Here is a 20,437-nt window from a genome sequence, read left to right as displayed (position 1 = left end):
TTTTTATATCATCTGAATTTTGTTGCTTCTACACTATCAGAATTGAATAAGCTTTATAATTTGGCACAGGTTTCTTGGAATGGAAATAACCCTGCACCATAAGGTAAAAAGCTTCTCCAACTACACATGCTAAGCCCCTGAACTTTTTTCACCTGTAGGAGAGTACTGGATAGATCCCAACCAAGGCTGTAAAATGGATGCTATTAAAGTCTACTGCAATATGGAAACAGGTGAGACATGCCTCAATGCTAACCCTGCCACAGTGCCGAGGAAGAACTGGTGGACCACGGAAAGTAATGCAAAGAAACACGTATGGTTTGGAGAGTCTATGAAGGGTGGTTTCCAGGTAAGAAATTGCCACATATAATAGCCAAAAAAAGGTCCTGCATGCAGTATAGTCAAAAAGTACTGAGAAATACTCGAAGTTGAGCTAAACTTGCAAGGAGTGAAATAGTAACAACATAAAGAACCTCCAGAGACAACTAAATAAAAGCTGCTGTTCATGTTCTACTTTGCAGTTTAGCTATGGAGACCCTGACCTACCTGAAGATGTTTCTGAAGTACAGCTGGCGTTCCTTCGCATCCTCTCGAGCCGTGCGTCCCAGAACATCACCTACCACTGCAAGAACAGCATTGCCTACATGGATCAAGTCAGTGGAAATGTTAAAAAAGCCTTGAAACTGATGAGCTCGGTGGAAACAGAGATAAAGGCTGAAGGAAACAGCAAGTACATGTATGCTGTACTGGAAGACGGCTGTACTGTAAGTGAAAACCCTTTCCCCCCTTCCCTTCCTTTCCCCCCCTTCCCTTCCTTTCCCCTTCCCCGTGCCCACTATTATATGCCCAGCAGGGACCCCCTGCCGCTCATCACCACCCCTGTCTTCCTCACTCCCCCTCACTTTGGCTGTGTCCTTTCATTGGTGCTTTGAGTAATACATTCATATGGAAAAAGTATGACATACATTGCACTGTAGGATAATTTTCATCTAGCCTAACCCTGATTTCTCTAACTTTTTGGTTGTTTTACTTTCACAGAAACACACTGGTGAATGGGGTAAAACTGTGTTTGAATACAGAACACGCAAAACAATGAGGTTACCTGTGGTTGATATTGCACCCATCGATATCGGTGGTCCCGATCAGGAATTCGGTGTGGACGTTGGCCCGGTCTGCTTCTTATAAATCAAGATCATGCTCTTTCTGAAACCCTGGCAAACAGATTCACACTCCAACCGTGCTCCTTTGTTTTAACCCTGTCAGCTAGTACAGACAACCGTCTGTAGCCCAGTTATTTATTTACAAAATTTCTGGGGGGAAATCAGTTTGATATCAAGGGTTAACTTTTTTTTGCTATTACACAAAGTACAGTAAAAATGCTTCTTGCTTTTTTTTAAAACCAAATTCCATCTTCAGAACACGTCTCCGTGGTGCTATAATTAAACTTCAACACTTAAAAAAAACAACACTGTGTTCTATTAGTTGAATGTTAGCCAATTTCCAAAGCACTGATCGCTCCCAGTAACAACGATTACCCTTCCTTCTAAGATACAGTCCATAAAGCTAGAAAGGCTTCCCTGTTTCAACTACCTCAACATGGCCAGAAACAGGGCTAAGTCAAACTGAAAATCGATAAAATCAGTCAAACTACATTGAATCCATCGGTCAATTCAGCGGAATCGTTTCATACAAAATTGCCCGTTACTGTACTGATCAGCTGTGAAAAAGTACAGTCTACTTCAAGAGTTTAATACCTTAGTGGCAGTAGTCACCACAGCTTTATTGTTGGATTGTATTCTGTTATCAAAGGTGCTTCTCTACTTTCCTGTCATTGCTGGTCAAGACCACTAAAATTAGGGAAGTATAAAAGACTAATATGATGGTGCTAATGTATTTTTCACTCCTAACTCTGCAAGTCAGGGTTATCGACTTGCTTGGTAAACCAAAATAAAGGATTAAAAGCAATTATAAACGTCTCCTGTTAAAGATTGTCATTGGCATGACACAGCTGAGAACTTTCTCCCTTCACTCTGTAAAAGTCAATAAAGATGCAAAATTGTGAACTTCCTTTGTCACATTAACACATTTATAGTGTTGAAGGTTAACCATCTTTGTAAGCTTTTAAATGGTTGTTGGTCTATTCCTTACAGAGACACATAATAAAATACCTTAATAAAACTCCTTGTTGTTTCACAACACTGTTATATTTCACTGTTTCTGAATATTTTACTGTTTCCTCAAGCATATTAATGAGATGAGACACCACTCTGGCACCACTTTAAGGAAAACTTTGTAATCCTAAGGGACACAACTTATGGCATAATGCAATAAAACGTTTTCTTACTTTTTCCATCCCTCTCCTTCAAGAAGCTCGTGTTACCGAGCACGGTGAGCTTCTTTGACCATCAGCCTGGATTCAGCTCTGTCAGCAAGATCCAAAATGGCGTCCATACACAAAGCCACATCAGCTCAGAGTAAATAAAAGCACTCAATCCTTCTTCCTTCACCCAACCTCAGTCTAAATAAACAGGCAGTTGTAGTCTTTCAGATGGCTTTGGTGATCTCCAGTGCTGCTGGGGCTGAGGGCGTGGCTAATAAGAGTTATTCAACATTAAAACTGAGACTGGGGGAAATTGTTTTGTTTTTGTTTTAAAGTCATCAGGTCTTTGATTACTAGTTTTATTACTAGGTTTACGACAGAAGTGTTAGTAGAAAAGTAATGGCTGACATCACCATAATAAATGTGATTCAAACACTTCCATTTTTTCTCAGAGGGTCACTTAGTAGGCTGACCTGATTCTTTTCAATTTTAATAGAAAGGCTTTTAGATAACAGCAGTACAGAATAGAGCTGGTTAATAATCCAGAATTAGCTTAGAAAGTCAGGGTGGCCTTTAGCAGATTTGAGTTCTAGACTTGTTTCTTTCTCAGTTATTTAAATCACCCTGAAAAATGCTCCAACTGTTCTATTATTATAATATTTCTCACATAAAATTGATCTTACCTGACACTTTCAGAGTAGCAGCAGCAGCATTGCACACTGTTAGAGGCAGCACATCAAGTTCACAGACTACAGCATTTCTGGGAGTGACACCTTTTTGCACAGGCAACTAGTAGAGATCTATCAAGGATGGACAGAGCCACCAATGTCTGCTTTTAAGCTCAAAGCTGATTTTATATGTATTCAAGTGTGTATTTATACATATGCAACTTCCTTTGGCGTGTAAATTTAACATTAAATGAGAGATTAGAGTCAGCAAAAAAAAGTACTGTTTGTCACAGATAACAGAGCCATTCCAACCAAGACTGAAACCTGACTGGCCTTTTGTCCCACAGTTCCTTTAGCATTTCTAACATATCAAAAAGCAGATTTTACTTTATCTTTTGTTTTACGTTTTTGTCTTGCTGATAACACCATCATTTCTATTATCAATATTTTTTTTTCTTTTTTTTTAATGGTATTTGCCTACCTGGCAGGGAATCCTGTGTTCTTTTTTTCTTTTTTACACTCTTACCATTTTGCCCTGCTGTTCCTTCTACAAAGGTTTTATTCTCTCAGCCCTATTCTTTCTACAAACATGGTCTCTCTCCTGGAGTCCAGCCTAGCAAGAAACAGCACTTAAGTGTAACCTTCACTTCCCAAAATAAAAAGAATACAAAACAATACGTAGATGAAGTGACTAATTCAGGGATTAGATAAATTATTTTAACTGCTATTTAGAAACTCTGCAGATTCCTAGGGCAAAAAGACTGCTGAGGGATACCTCTGTGTAGTCCCAGGTTTACCGCACAGAAGTATCCTGATAACTTTTCTTAAATTTCAGGTAGGATATTCTATTAATTTGTTACTCAGTTTTAGAACTGGAAATTCTCTCCGGAATTCCATCTGAGATTCCAAGAGTGTTTCTAAGGGATATTCCTAAATATCCTTTTTGCTTACTCAGCACTAGTGAGACCACACCTGGAATGCTGTGTCCAGTTCTGGGCTCCGCAGTGCAAGAGACGTGGACTTAGCGGGATGAGTCCAGCACGGGACTCCAGCAGTCAATATGTCTAAATACCTGAGGGAGAAAAAGCAGACAAGGGACCCAACCTCCTCTGAAGTGGTGCCCACTGACAGGGCAACAGTCACAGACCGAAGCATGGGAGATTCCAACTGAACACAACTGTGAGGGCGTTCCAACACTCGTACAGGTTGTCCAGAGAGGCTGGGCAATCTCTGTGTGTAGAGGTGCTCAACACCTGACCTCGCTATCAAAGCTTCTACCACTTTCTTACTTTTCATGCACAATTCATATTCAACCGTGTCAGCATGCAATACTCTTCCCACGTTTACCAGTCGGGCAACTGCTTAACTCAGTTTCAGGCAACCGTAGGACAAAGAAAACCTAGAGTCCCTCAACAATTAGCCATAAGAAAGTTACTGCTCTGTTCTTAACCCATATTTAGAACTCCTTACTTGCCTTCATAGAGAAGAATTCTTTCTTATGCTCCAGTCTTTGCCTGCTATGCTTCATAGGCCTCATTTGTGTTGCTGTTAGCTATGATGTTTGCCTGATGCATTCTTCTATTGCTACGTAGTATCCCAGCACTCTAAGGATCTTCAGTAATAACACTGAGGACATGAATATGTACTATACCCAAAGAAAAGCTAATAATTAGGTAAGGAAAGCACCTGATAGAGAGAGGCCATGAACTTCTGTGCTCATGCAGAGACAGCAGAACAACCACTGAGCTAGAGCAATGCAAAAGGGAAAGGCCCATACGCAATGAGAGTGGAGAAACTGCACCTTAAGTTGTTCCAGCCTTTAAGAAGAAAAAAATGCAGGCTAATTACTTTTCTCTGTCACTCTGTCACTGAAGCATTCACACTCAAACCTGTAAGCTGAAAAAGCCTCATTCAGGGAGGACTAAACCATTAATTCCTTGTTTTCCTCACCCTGTAAGCATCCAAACAGAAAGAGCTCTCTGTAAGGCTGTGATCACCTTAGACATGCATTCAGAGCCACAAGAGTAGGTGACATGCACTTAAGAGGCTCTGCTTTATAATAAGTTACCACAAGATGAGAAAAAATAGCCAATTTACAGAAGTGACTAAAGCCAGCTGGCTTTAGACATCGCTGAATCAGGAAAGCAACCGCTGCTCTGTCTCTACCGATTCCTGGTGGGTGGCAAATGCCATATGGGGCTGGTTACAGCAATGGAAGCAGAACAACTGGCAGCACATAGGCAGAGTGATCCGGGCCACTGCAGTGTGGAATGATATTGCTGCCCGGGTAGAGAACACGGCTGCAATATATATAATTTTAAGAAAATAATCCAAATCTTTCTAAAAGCTGGTTTTGCAATAAGGCAAATCAAAGGACCTGCACAGGAGATCCAGTTCTTAGGAATCAAATGGCAAGACGGACATCATCAGATCCCTGTGGACGCGATCAATAAAATACCTGGCCTCTTCTCTGCTGACTAACAAAAAGGTCAGAGAAGAGCACATCTGCAGTCCCCACAACCCTCAGCAATTAGTCCTGAGCTTACTCCAATTAGTCCTGAGCTTACTCCGATCTCTATGACAAGCCCCACGTTGGGCACCACACTGTTGCGGTTTAACCTGCTGCGTGGCTCAGCAGCACACGGTCATTCACTCCCTCTTCCCAGCTGAGATAAAACTATGTACCAAGAAAGAAGAGGAAAAAGATGGATAACTGTTATGACTATACATACACATACACACACATACATATATATATGAATGCTTATAACAAGCAACACATGAGCAAATTGCTCACCGCTCCCCAGCTGATGGCTAGCTAGCTCCCAAGCAGTGCAAGAGAGCCAGATGAATCCGGCTCCCTTCAGAACTCCTTCCACCTGATGCCGTATGGTATGCAATATCCCTTTGGCCAGTTTAAGTCATCTGTCTTAATTCCATTCCCTCCCAGCTCCTTGGGCCCTTTGCTGTGAATGGCTGTGGCTCTACATAACACTGCTTAGCAGCAACTTTAAACATCCATGTGTTATCAACGTTGTTTTTTCCCTGGAACCAAAACATGGCATCATACCAGACTCACTGAAGAAAAAATTCCATCCCACCTGAAACTAAGACAAGAGCTAAGCTCCTCAGGAAATACAGAAGGGACAAGAACATTTGCTTCTTTGTAAAGCTACATTATTAACATTGCTTCAGTATGCAGAATATAAAGCAATGCTAATATTGCCTAGCTAAACCACTGGGCAAGGTAAATGTAACACCATGACCAATTCTCTTCTGTGTCCCTTATTTTTCAAAACAAATTAACATGCGATGTCAGGTAGCAGTAAGAGAAAACATCTCAGAGAAGGAATAATTAAACTCCTATCAAAATAGGAGGTGAGTGACTACTAAAACTAGTCAAACAGTAAAATAGTAAAATAAGAACAGACTCGGCAATACTTGAACCCCAATTCATTGCTCATTGTGCTTGCAGAGAAACACACTTTTCCATTTCTGGAAATATTTGTCACAACCTTCCTGGCCCTTACCAGATTTGAAAGATCGTCCACAGTTTTTCTCCCTAAGAAAGAACAAATTCTTTTCAAGTTTTAAAATGTAAGAAGTTCGCAAGTTAAAAACGCTGTAAGGAGCCATCAGTGTTAGGAGTAGCTGCAAGAGAAAAGAAATCCAAGATGGATTCTAAGTGTGACAGAAAAGCCAAGATGTTGAACAATTAAGGAATTCATAGCTCTAGAGTTCGTACTCAGCTGCTTCGTTGTTCTCAGTAAGGGAAAAGGATGGGGTCCTGTAGCACTGATAGGGCTGCTCACAGCAGCCTATAAACAGCCACGTCATTACATACAAAGTCTGATATTTTATGTCAACAATTCAGTGACACAGGGATAAAAGCTGAACAGTGAGGATACAAGCTTAGGAACAATCCGGATGCACTGGTTAAAATCTTTTTAGCATATCAATACTGCTTACTCTCAGCATCAAAACTGCATAGCATCATAGTCAACTCCACCGTTATCATCATTCACTACGGTGCCAAATTACCAGCAGCAAAAATTGGGATTTCACCTCCTAGATGAGAAGTTAGTGGCTGTTGCACCGCTGCATTTGAGAGGTGCCTGCTAGAACTGCAGGACTCCCAGTAGATCTCTCACTCAGGCCAGCATTCTATAGGAGAATCATAGAATCGCAAGGATGGAAACGACCTGCAAGATCATCTAGTCCAACCACCCTCCCATTCCCAGTACCACAAGCTATTAAACCATATTTAATAAACCGTATAAACCGTACCTCGTAGCTCCAGAGTCGCTTAGGAAAAACAAGTAACCATCTCTTACAACTATCAAATTCATCTCGATTCAGCCTTTGACATTTCATTATCCTAACTGTTCTGAAGTGCCTTTTCTACTATTTCTGAAGCCATCTGCAACACAGACAAGAGAGTTGTACTAAATGTCCTAAATAGCTGATATTTAATTAATGCTACTTTATGAGCTAATCAATGTCTTGCAAATCATCAGATCGTTCAATCTATGCTCTTGGAATTCAAGATGTATTTACCTGAGACCGTGCCACATGACTTGCCATGCCACGTGACGAGAAAAGCCATGTTCCCATAATCCACCCTTCCACCCACTCTTCCTATTATTATTTTAAAAATTATTATAAAAGACTCTTTATTAAACTTCATGTGAAGGTTCTGCCTCGGCTATCCTCCAGTGATGGTTTTTTACAGAAGACCGTCTCGGGGTGCCATACAGCTAAAGCTCTCTTTCACTACTTGAGATGCATCCCTGTGGAAATACTGCACGCTTTGTATGGACATGGAGGTGTGATAAGAACAACTCAAAAAGGGAAGTAATAGGTGCTCTTATAGCTACATACACTTCTCCTTCAAGAACCTCGCAAAAATAATTACAGTGAACAGGGATTGTGACACTTCACTGACAAAACACAAGAAATTTAAAATAACTTGCTACTATTATCTATATACCAAATGTTATTTACTTTGTGCATCTGACTGACATTTAGAGGCATGATCACAGAGCCTGGATAACACGTGTGCATGAACGCGTTACAGCGAGCCAACAGATTCCTCAGATTATTCCCTGCAATCAATACAGTCTAGATTTCCTATTAAGGATCCAATGCAACATGCCGAGTCATGAGTCACATATTAACAGTAATTCTACGCTAGTAAAAGAAAAAAAGTCCTACTGCTCCCAACAGGGAAAAGAAAGAAAACAGATTACGGCGATGAGCATCTCACAGTTCCATGTTCCTAGTCCCAGTGGATGTGCATATGGACAATCTGGAAACTTCCAAAGCTCCTACATTTTCAGAAGGAAGAAAGGAACGTAAATTCTTGCCCGCCTTGATACAGTGCAGCGTTATGGCTCGTCCAAAAGCTGTTATCTGTCAGAGGTAACTTACATGGACACGTGGAATCAGATAAATCGCACTTTACCCAGTCTTACGTAAAACCATTCTCATTGCTGGAGTCTCAAAAGCAATATCAGTTTGGCAGCCTTCCTAGCGTTTCTGGTGACAGCTCCACGCAAACTGACAACTACCTTGTGAGAACTGTGACAAAACAAGGTGTTATTCAGCATACTTTCATTTCCCTGTGTGTAAAATACTTCAGGCGAACACATTGCAAAGAAGTTATTCAAATAGCAACAAAAAAATAAATGCTCCCATTTTTACTTTTCTGGAAATTAATTGATTCGGAACACACTGGAAGGAGTTTTACAAAAAGGAAACCACTTAAATAGCGAGAAGCATGTATTTAATTAAATGCTTTGCAAAGATACATGAATAAAGCTATGTGCATGACTTTCTTTAGGGATGGCCCCAGATGTTTATTTTTTATTTTTTTAAAGAAACAAACAAAAAACTTGGAGAGCAGAGATGCAATTAAGAAATAAAAAACTAAGTAAGTAATTTTGTACCCACATACTTTACAAAATAAAGCATGCTGGTGGTACAAAACATTTTATACACTGTATGACCAACAAATAAATGCACTGTAACATTGTTCTCTCAAACACAGTAAGCCTAACAGCTAAACTCTGAAAATGATACTGAGTCAGCATCTTTATTTCATCAGCCTTCTACAGAGCCGTTTAGCACCATCACTTTTTTTGTTTGTTTTTTTTTTTGCCCTGCCTATCGCCTTTCTCAAAATAATAACAGAAGCATAGCACCTTTCAGTACCTAAAATAACAAAACGAATATTAAATGCATCCCAACTTTCAGAGATGAGGTAGCTCACGCCAAGAAATGATGGAATTTCTTTGCCTTGACAGTTTGAGACCAGCAAGTCAAAATTACTGGCAATGCGTGTCTGGATGCCAGTTAAAAATCAGGGATTTCTAAAATTTCTCTCTTTATTAGCAACTGGTCTGGTACACACATGAATGATCGGCAACACACGTAACACTGGCACCGTATATAAGATGCTGGCATAATTTGATACATAATGGCTTATTAAATGGGCAAATATTGGAAAACAATCAACAAGTGTTGGCTTTGCTATATATGTTGAAGATCAATCATAATTTAATGGAATTGCACAGATCCATCGTGAGAAGGGACATCAGGCCTCAAAACTTAATAAATGGGACACATTCTGAAATGTTGTATTTACCCCAGTAGTAATTCTACTTCATAAATTAATTGTGGCTGTAGAAAACTCTTACGAGCAGACTATCATATAGAAAAGCACAAGAAAGACAACGCCAGGTTCAGATGATCCTGTCTGAGAGATTTCCGTCTGCAAGAGACATGGATAGCTATGTGGTAGCAACCACAGGAAGATAAACTGGGGTAGAGAGAGTAGATAGGACTGAAAAATATCAAACAGTTCACAAAAGCGCTCCACTTTTCTGTTATTCGTTATGCATCCAAGCAAAAGAAATTACCATTAGAGCTTTACGTAGTCCCACATTAAAACTATCTGTTTTGAATACCTGTAAATTCTGAAGTAATCTGAAAGAAAAGCGAGGAAAAGGATTTGTGTTATTTTTAAAAAGGTGGTCCTTGTTTCTCTCATAATTGCACTGCTGCGCAAGAAGTTGGTTCAACCATTTAAAACGGAAGGTTTGTAAGTAAAATAAATACTCAAAAGGAGGCTGGGCATTTAGAAACTGTATATACAGTGCTGATCCGATATCAGCCATTACTTCAAGAGTCCCAGGATTAACTTCAATCAGTCTAAGTTCATGAGTTTAATTGCTGTTGTGGCTGAGTACCATTTTAATTTCCCCCCTTCCTCTTACACAAAACAAACTGGCCCAATTTCAATTCCAAATTCCTGGTCAGTGCTGCCAACATCCACCGGTGCGATATCTATGATAGGCAGGCGTGCCACGTTCTGCGTTCTGTACTCAAAGATTGTTTTGCCCACGTTGCCATTACGTTTCTGAAAGACAAAAAAAAAAAAAAAAAAAGAGAAAAATTAATCCAGATCTCATCTAAAGTCCAGCTGGGTGAGTCAACTGTCTGGGATGTTTCAGGATTATCTCACTGTACCTCTGCTGAGCAATCCTCTCCTCTCTGCACTGTACCTTATTTTAAAACGTATATGTCTCGCTTTCATTGTGATGAACAGACCTGTCCAAATGATACAGGAGGATTCCCCCCTCAAGATGGATTGATTTTTCCTTTCATTATTAATTTCTTCTTTCTGTGTATATGTACCTGCACGCACATACTTGAAGTACATTCCTTTAAAACACAGAGAGTATTCTGATTTATATCAAGTGCAAGACTAATTTTAGTCAAATTTTGCCCATCTCTTGGATTTAGCTGAGAATGCTAAATTGACAAAATCTACACTATACTCACTCACTGGATTTAAGGCTACTAAAACTTTCTGGGGAAGGAACATTTTCCTCTCCATTTCAGTAGGTCTGAAATGACTAAATACCAAAGAATTTTCTCTAGAGTACTGCCGCAGTAATCCTACCCACTTGGCAGACCAATGCTTGAAATTATTCAATGTATGAGATTTCACACAGAAGTAATAAATATTGTTTGCAAAATTGCAAATCGGGAAGATACGTATCCTCAGCGTGCTGACTAATGACTGGTAATTTAAAAACATCCTCTAAAGACATCGATTACACATACTGAGAATTGCAGTAAAATGCCTATTCAGGTACTTCTGTAACTCTTGGTGAAATTCTGCAGCGTTATATTTCTCTTATTCTATGGATTGCTTTCCAAATCAAGAATTGCCACCATTAAAAGCTAGAAGTCCTGTTCTTCCATGCCAAGAACAGAAAGGCAACTTACAGAACAGCTGTCGTGAAGAACAGTGTATCTGAATCGGCTGTTTCCCTCTGCCTTGATCTCCAGGTCATTGGCCCCTTTCAGAATGACAGCTTTCTTCAGGTTTTTAGTTTGGTCATCCATGTACCCAACGCTGTTCTTACAGAGGTAAGTGATATTCTGGGAAGCTTCCTTTGACAGGAGGCGCAGGAATGTCATTTGAGTGACAGCTGTATCCCCGTACACAAACTGAGAAGACACGAAATAGATCATTCATAAAAATTCAATAACAGCTTGTGAATTTTATGAACATCATTGCTATAACTCTTCCCAGATACGACTAGCAGGAGCTTTACTATATAGAATCTAAGAATGATTTCTTTCTTAATTTCCTGGATGCTGAGGATGAGGAAACAATAATAGCCTGTATCAGGGATCATTCTGGGAGAATTTTGACCATAAAGCTCTGAAGCTGAACAACAGAAAGGCAGAATGAAATAGTGCTTTACAACAACCTCAACTGGAATGAGAAAAGTCAAGCTGAGATAGTCCTTTTATAGTGTACCCACTTTATTGTAACTGCAGTAGGTGGTTTTCTACAGGTCACGTACCACATGTAGAAATGTCACAAACAGCCAGTTTGACTACATAAATTCTGCATATAGATATCCATCACATATTTAGCTTCCGCAAAAATATGAATGTTTTATGATGTGCTATTGTTTCTAAAAAACATTATGGCAGTATTACTACAAATGACAACAATGTCTGAATTCTTAACAATTTTTCCCCTCTTGAGAAGATTTCATTTGATTTGTGCTTAGTGAATCGTTACACCATAGAAAAAAGTTAAGAAAGACTAAAAATGAAAACGTTTCACTGGAACTGGCAAAGAAAAAAGAAAATCCTGTATGTCACCGCTGTCATTTATTATAAAATGTTATCTTTGCTTAGAAACATCAGACGTGTATTAATTAGCATCTGTAGTAAGTGCATATAACTACTAAACAGTTTCTAATGCGAGCTGCCAAATCGGGCAGCGTTTTCAAAAATGAAATATTCTTCTACAGTTTTACTCAAAATCGCAGAATTACAGAATGGCCTGGGTTGAAAAGGACCACAATGATCATCTAGTTTCGACCCCCTCTGCTAGGTGCAGAGTTGCCAATTGCCAGACCAGGCTGCCCAGAGCCACATCCAGCCTGGCCTTGAATGCCTCCAGGGGTGGGGCATCCACAGCCTCCTTGGGCAACCTGTTCCAGAGCTTCACCGCCCTCTGAGTGAAAAACTTCCTCCTAATATCTAATCTAAACCTCCCCCGTCTCAGTTTAAAACCATTCCCCCTTGTCCTGTCACTATCCACACTCATAAACAGCCGTTCCCCTCCTGTTCACATGCTCTCTTCCAGTATTGGAAGGCCACAACAAAGTCTCCCCGGAGCCTTCTCTTCCCCAACTTAAAAGCTAATTTCTTCCTCCAAAGAGCACAGAATTTCAAAACAAAACAAAAAACCTCTTTATGTAGCGCTGCGGGCAGCTAAACGTCAACTGTGACCTCTTGGTTCAAGCAAAGTTCTCCAAAATTTCACAGTAAGTGAAAGCATCTCAAAAAAAGCAATCAATGCCACATATTTTCTTAATGCTACGTCTGTTCGAAACTCTAACCTGTCAACAGGAACTCTCTGATTGATAAAATCCCTATTATATTTACCTATTACATGTTCATTTTTAAGATATTTAATTGCGCTATGTGAAATAACAACTGAAAATATATTTGTTTTTAATTTAATGAACCAGGAATCAAAATTATTAAAAGGTGGTCAATAAATTATATGTTTTACATAGCGTGAATTTCTTCACTTAGCAGGAGAGTTCAGCCTAACTTAGGAAGCGGGCTTATCACAGAGAGAAAACTGAACAGAAAGCTAAGGACAAAGTTTTTGTTTGCCTAGAAACTGACAGACTCAGCATCGAGTACTTGAAAACAACTGACAGCCTTATTTTCTACAAAAATAGATTCAATGAGAGAATTTCAAGTGAGTCTTGTAGTTTTCAGCAGTAAAGAGCTTTCTTTCAGAAAGCGTAGAATTCAATTAAAACAGGAGCAACTGCAGTCACGTATTAGGGCAAACATACACATTAGGGACAAATATACTAAGTTTCTAAAGTAGATTGTCAGAAGAGCTGACAATTTTTAGGGCTGAAAATTTTTAGGGCCAAGAGAAATAAACATCTACCAGCAGTGGCAGATCAGTCCTGCCTTAGATGTACAATTTTTTCCCTTTCTATAATAACTGTATAATAACAAATAATTGTGTATAAGTCAGTCAAATCAAGAAACAAAATGTTGTAATTGAAATCAAATTTGCTCGGTAGAGCAGATGAAATTCTACATCAAAAGGAAATAATGTTCATCACAAGTAGCTAATTCTTGAAACTAAATACATTTAGTTACCTGCGATCCCCTGTTCATATCAAGGCCGTACCAAATGGGCTTCAAGTCAGATGATCTGCTGGCCCACCATGTTTTACGTGGAATAGTTGATGGATTTGCAGAAATGCAGGTCTCTCCAGTTTCCATGTTGCAGTATACTTTTATAGCATCTTCAACACATCCCTGATTAGGATCAATCCAATATTCACCTGCCAAGGATATAAAATATAAAATTCTGTTATATTGCCACGATTCTTAGAACAATAGGGAAGATACAAACAAAACAATGCCTCGACAGTACAAAACACAAGGAAAAACAAGCATTCACTTCATGTAACCACCCAATATTGACATGCACTTCGCTTTAAAGTCATGCCAGATGCAAGCCAATCAGCTTTTCAAATATTTCCCAACTGAGGAATCAAGACTTGACAGTTGTTCAAGGTTAAAGTTGCTCAAAGCTATTTCAAAGCTCCTGGCTGCTCCAAGTGCACAGAGAACAAGTAAGGGTTAGACACAAATTTATGCTGCAGATGCCTCTCCTAATGTTGATGCTGGTGGCAGTGCACCAGGAAACAAGGGAGAAGATGGTAGGGGGTACAAAAACCATCTGCCTTCCAGTCTATCAGTGGCAACTCATATTAATTAGGGAAACTCCAACTGTCACGTTAGCATTTTACCACCTACCAACTGCCAGTAAGCAGCAGCAGCAAAAACTCCAGATGGCACGAAGTCATATGTCATCAATCCTATTTTGATTAGTAATATTTTGAGCTAATAGCAATTAAGCAAATATTCACAACTGATGTAACTATCTATCTCTGTCATCAACTAAGCAGTACTTCCTTACTACCTGCTGGTAACTTCCAGAAGCCGACGGCCATGAAGTAAGAACTATTTTACATGTAAAAATACATAAAAATATGAAAGAAGGGGGTCACCTCTTCTCCCACATAACCAGCGACAGGACTAAAGGGAATGGCATTAAGTTGTGCCAAAGGCATTTGGATTGGATATAAGAAGAATCTCTTCTCAGAAGGAGTGGTGAGGCACTGGAACGGGCTGCCCAGGGACGTGGTGGAGTCACTGACCCTGGAGATGCCCAAGAAACACGGAGATGTGGCACCGAAGGACACATTTAGTGCACATAGTGGTGACAGGCTGATGGTTGGACTGGATGATCTGCTAATCAACCTTAATGATTCCATTCTATATACCAAATGAATAAATTAGCATGTATTAGAATATATATCTAATAGGCAAGAAGAAATACTTTCCTGTGTGGGAGAAGTTTTTGAGTTCCTAGTGCTCAAGCCAGATTAGACCGAACTCAAAACTACATGCTTTTTTCATGACTAAGCATACACTGGAAATAAGACAGACCTTTACGGCATGTTTACACTCACCACTCTTCTTGGATGGGTGGCACAGTTTCAGGTCATCACAAGTCCGTGCTGGGTGTTTCTTCGATCCGTCTGGGCTGCGCATAGTCTCAATCTGGCTGCTCAGTGACTTCAGCGTGGCATGGACTCCCGGGTCTGTTTTATTGTGGTCATCAGGAGCTGCTTCATCTTCAGTAAACTCTGGTAGCGGATCTGCCATAGCATCATCATAGTGTCCCATGATGTCACCGATGGCAGCAGTGAGGTGGCCTGGAGGGCCTGGGGGACCAGGAGGGCCAGGATCACCTGGTGGACCCTAAAGTACAACACAACAACAACAACAAAAAAAAATAGCAATAGAGGCACAACAGAGTAAATACTGAGTAAAATGACAGAGAAGCAAATCACTGAACAACAAAACTTTGGGGCCATTCACTCTGACATGGAGGAAAAATTCACATATAGGTAAACACTGCACGCTTCCAAGAACAGAGAAAAGAGATTAGCGCTGCACACGAGGTACTGCATTCTAAGATTAGAGCTGCACCCTGCTTCACATCTTCACTGTCTGTCTTAATATCTTGCTCAAATTCTTCTCAATTTAGCTTTCAGACAACAGCTGGAAAAAGTCAAAGCCTCTTGATTCCAGTTTTTTTTAAGTCATTTGTCCCTCCTTGTTCTCAAATCCCAGTCTAACAGCTTTATTTCCACACAGCTGCAAGCAATTTTCAGAGCAATCTAAAATTCCTGCCTTCCATGAGTCAGCTCAAGCACACTTTCAATTAGTAAAACCTGGAAGGAAAATTTGGAAACAGAAATACCTATACATTTATCCTGCACAGTTCTGAGCTTTCTGGCAACAGATCACCAAGATGTGAATGAGAATCCACATCATCCTGACTTGGAACAGCAAGTATTTTTCCAAAAAACAATATTTTTCCTAATGTTGAGGTCTGTCTGTCCACCTGGACTGTGATATCTACAGAGGCAACTGAGTCTTGAGATAGATATCTGTCAGCAAGCATTATATGTCCACCTGCACGTTCCGAGAGCTCTTTGGCAACAGAAAGCCTGCAGTATACCCACACTGTAAGCCTGATGCTCTGGTACATGAAATGGTATATTATAATGTGGCACTTCCTTTGAGGTTAATTACTTCAGAATTCACAATTAGCATTCCAAATTACAATAGAGCATACAGCCAAACAAATATACGCTGCATCTCTCAAATGAAACATTTAGCATTTATTTCTTTTTTGTTCCAATTATTAGTTGCATGTAAGTCAACGTGAGAAGCAAGACTGAAAATATTGCTATGCAGTATTTCTTGTATTGCCTCATTATACTAAAGAACTATTTAGATACACATTGTATTCTACACAGAGTATTCATTCACTGTTGATGTTTCAGCAGAAATTGAAATACTGATAACTGGTAGAAATTAAAATGAAATAGAGTAAATATTACCATGTGATGAAGACAGGAAACATCATGAATTTTTATTCTATGATGCAGAAATAAACAGCTGAAAATGCCTTCTCTTGTTTGTTAGTTTAGGAACATTTGTTCTACCTTTTCTGCCTTATTTCTCAAAACGAGCAACATCATTTCTTAATTCTTCACACAATCGCCCGTGCCACCCCTTTCTCAAATCCCTCCAGTTTCTAACTATCCTTCTGGGGATTATATAACGTATGTTTTATAAATTAGGGTATCATTAATTGATAATTTTGTAATATGCCTGCTGGATTTAGAGAAGTTTAAGACTTTGGCCATAGCAGTTTTTTTATTTGCTCATTGTCAGTGGCTTAAAACTTCAGTCTGAAGGTCAGCTGAGCTCAGTATTAGTTTGTGCTGGGATTAATGGACTGAAGAATTTCCTGAATGCAAAGCATGATAGAGCAAGCTGCTGGAAATCTTGGTGATTAAGATGGGGGATGTCAAGAGGTTCAGAAGATATTGAATGAGATATTAGCCCTTTTGTTGCATGGTCACCCCAGTTAGCTGTTGGAGAAACTGTATCCAGCATCACGATGTGTCTGGAGTTTGTGGATGTTTGATAAAGCTGCAATGCGCTGTAAAAAAAAACCTCATTATTTTAAAGTAACCTATTGCCATCAACTTACCTCAGGTCCAGCTTCTCCTACACTTCCTCTAACACCAGGAGGCCCGATTGGCCCTAGTGGTCCAGGACTTCCATCTTTGCCTGATGGACCAACTGGACCTGGAGGACCCTACACAAAGTTGGAGAAAGAAGAAACCTATTTTAGCACTGAACAACAAAGTTATACAAAACCACCTTTCTACAAACAATCACAGAATTTCACAATTGTTGGGGTTGGAATGGACTTCTGGAGCTCCCCCAGTTCAACGCCTCGCTAAAGCACATCCCCTACAGCAGGTTCCACTGGAAAGTTTCTGGGCAGGTTTTTAATATCTCCAGAACAGGAGAATCCACAATCACTATGGGCAGCCTGCACTGCCGTGTTCTGTAACTCTAAGTGAAAAGTTTTTCCTCATGTTCATATGGAACTACTTGTGTTCCAGTTTGCACCTGAAGCTCCTTGTCTTGTCGCTGGGCACCAGTGAGAAGAGCCTTAAAACTTCAATACAATTATTTGTATTACCAAACTTCAAAAATAATCATTTTTGTTTTCTAATGCTAAAAAGGCAGTTTCAATATTCTTCCAAAGTCAGTCACCTCAGACAACATACTTTGAATTCAGTGACTACCTTTGCCTGAAAGATTTAAGTCCAACTTCAAATGCTACATCTTAGAGCAGCCGCTGTATGCCCACATTCATACAGACCCAGGGACATCCCGTTACTCAAGAACACACCAAGAATCATACTTCTCCTTGCCCTTGTTAAAAGGGCACTTTTTCACTATTTCCCCAGGGTATAGTGAAGTGCAAGAAGTAGAACGGCCACGTATGTGGTTTTGTATCAGTTGTAGCATAGGTGTCTGTATAAAGAGACTGCAGATCCTGAACTTCTCATCTAGCTCTCTTCATATAACTTTCTTTTCTTAGCTATTTTCATCTAACTACATTTTATGTTAAGCCTCATTTATTGAGCAAGGTAAATCTCTCAGCAAAAGATATGGCAATAAACCCATAATACTAACATCAATAAAAGTCAGAAAATTAAAAATGAAACTGAAATAGAAATCTAATTGTGGAAAAAACAAATGGGAAAAAGTCCCAGACTGAATCTTTATACTCACCCGAGGACCAAATGGGCCTGGAATCCCAGGACTACCCTGTTCACCAATAGGGCCCTAAACAGAAAAAAAATTATAATTGTGATATTTAAAGCACGTTCTTTTAGTCTTAAAAAGACACTGTGCAATACAGACCTTAGTGTGTGACTATATTTATATTATATTTTAACAAGGGCAAGTACCTTTCCTTCTCCTGATTAGTTTTCATCTTATTCTCTTTTTCACTAAGACATGGCAACAACAGCAATCTCAATTCAAATGAATAGAAGAACGGTGCTTAGGTACACTGATAAAGTTGTTTCTGCAGAACAGGCTTGCTTCATGCCATTTACAATCAGTGCTATTATGAAGTCCAAAGATGCTTCACGTGGCGCTTTGTTTGTTTTGATGGGCTTTTTTTGACTGACTCTTTGCCTACTGGTTGAAACATTCAGCTCTTACACAGGATCAGTGACCAGCTGTCAAAAAATTTTCTGTTTTATTTCCAATCAACTGCCACTGAATTCATGAAGTTCTTACAAGTACTGGAGAGAAAGAGAGAGGGGACTGTCATAGTCCTCATGAGATTTTGGATTTGATTTCCTGACTGTTAAAATACAGCGTCAGAAAAATACTCCGCATTCTAATGTAATTACCCAAAGGGACCAAATTCTGAATAGTAGAGTGCAGTTCTCGCAAAGCAAAGGTTTACTTCACTACCAAGTAGTATTTTAACATTGCAATAAAAATAATTAGCGAGTGCAGGCCGACAGGCCAACCAAAAATACCTAATGAGAAAAAAAAAAACAAAAAAATAAAACTTGTGATTTTGTTCTTCCTTTGTGAGCTTTTGTTGTTGTTTTTTATTATGCATTTAACACATGGTTTAACTGCCACGAAAACACGATTACAGTATAAACAAAACAGCTTACAGGAGGACCAGGAAGACCTTGAAGCCCAGTGAAACCTCGGTGTCCTTTCTGGCCCCTGTCACCTCGATCTCCATTGTCACCTTTGTCACCACGAGGCCCTTGGGGACCCTGTAACAATCAGTAATTATATGTAAAATTCCAAACTGGGAAACAAAACAAAACAACAAAAAAAACCCCACTCCTTTTCTTTTACGTGCTGCATTCAGAACTCCCTCACTTCTAAAGATAAAAAGAACGTGATGCTGAAGCAGTTCCAGGAATTGTAATTGTTACCAAAGCATAAGCAAACAATTACAAAAACTGTGTAACACTTAATTACGAGTGTGATAATCAGCTTAGTCTGCTTAACTTCCTAATACAGTAAAAAAAGACAAAAAACCGTAATAACACTACTAAATATCTTACACCATGAAATTTACACTGAGAAACATCTTTGTCTTACTGGACATAGGAAATTATTTCCATGGGCAAGACTGAAGTATTACAAACCTTTCACAGGCTTGTAACAATAAACAGGAAGCTCCCGTGTCGCACTTTCAATTCCTGAAGCTCCTTTTGCCTTGGTTATGATTGAAGTACAAGTGAAGTTACACTGCCTAACTGCAGACAAAAGTGTTTGGGCTCCCCGGTACAAATGGCTGGGTTCTCCTGCTGTCAATTTCACTCTTGTCATTTTAGATTGAAAATTTCCATACTAATTCAAGAATCATTGAAAAAAAATGGCTCGTGCTCTCAGTTCTATGCTTCTTATCACAAGTTTCATGCTAAATTTCTCAGTGCCAAATACCAAATAGTTTATCAACAGCATCATTATCACTAACTTTCTTTCAGTCATACAACTTCTGCTTAGGCTCTGGACAACATTCTTTCAATTTCCCAAGTTTGCAATTCGTTTTTCTCCAATGTTGGATTATAAAAGAATTATGTAACACAAAAAGATGGGGTTTGTTTGCTTTTCTATTGGATTGAATTCAGATTCTTCTAAGATGAATAAGGCAGTTTCATGGGAACAGGTGATTTTTTTTTTTTTTTTTTTTTGTCTTTTATATTTCTGCCATTTTGATCTAATAATCTGCCTTCAGCACTCATTTCTGCACTCCTAATGTGAACTGCCAGACAGATCATAGCCAATTACTGACTCAGGTCCACCATGCTCTGGACAGCATCACACTCCAAAGAGACTTGAAAAGCATTTGGAAATCAAAGCACTTAACGTTGAAGCTTTGCTCAAT

General features: G+C 39.4%; 2 protein-coding genes across 4 annotated transcripts in view; one reads left to right on the top strand and one right to left on the bottom strand.

Annotated features, from left to right (window-relative positions):
• COL3A1 (collagen type III alpha 1 chain) overlaps positions 1–2,193 on the top strand; it is a 51,565-nt gene extending 49,372 nt beyond the window's left edge. The window contains exons 49-51 of the mRNA XM_052675414.1: positions 159–346; positions 519–761; positions 1,036–2,193. Of these exons, the coding sequence (XP_052531374.1) occupies positions 159–346; positions 519–761; positions 1,036–1,182 (578 nt within the window). The 3' untranslated portion in view covers positions 1,183–2,193. The remainder of the gene's footprint in view (positions 1–158; positions 347–518; positions 762–1,035) is intronic.
• A 6,262-nt stretch (positions 2,194–8,455) lies between these two features.
• Positions 8,456–20,437, bottom strand: part of COL5A2 (collagen type V alpha 2 chain) — a 166,060-nt gene continuing 154,078 nt past the window's right edge. For all 3 annotated transcript variants that reach the window (XM_052676463.1, XM_052676462.1, XM_052676464.1), the window contains 7 exons: positions 19,206–19,313; positions 18,298–18,351; positions 17,198–17,305; positions 15,096–15,387; positions 13,711–13,898; positions 11,281–11,505; positions 8,456–10,405 (listed from right to left, as the gene is read on the bottom strand). In XM_052676463.1, coding sequence (XP_052532423.1) covers positions 10,259–10,405; positions 11,281–11,505; positions 13,711–13,898; positions 15,096–15,387; positions 17,198–17,305; positions 18,298–18,351; positions 19,206–19,313 — 1,122 coding nt within the window. In that variant the 3' untranslated portion in view covers positions 8,456–10,258. The remainder of the gene's footprint in view (positions 10,406–11,280; positions 11,506–13,710; positions 13,899–15,095; positions 15,388–17,197; positions 17,306–18,297; positions 18,352–19,205; positions 19,314–20,437) is intronic.

Source organism: Tympanuchus pallidicinctus, unplaced genomic scaffold, assembly GCF_026119805.1.
Source record: "Tympanuchus pallidicinctus isolate F22 unplaced genomic scaffold, pur_lepc_1.0 scaffold15, whole genome shotgun sequence".
Taxonomy (NCBI): domain Eukaryota; kingdom Metazoa; phylum Chordata; class Aves; order Galliformes; family Phasianidae; genus Tympanuchus; species Tympanuchus pallidicinctus.
The sequence above is the reverse complement of the archived record's forward strand: the minus strand, read 5'-3'. Positions and strand labels throughout refer to the sequence as shown.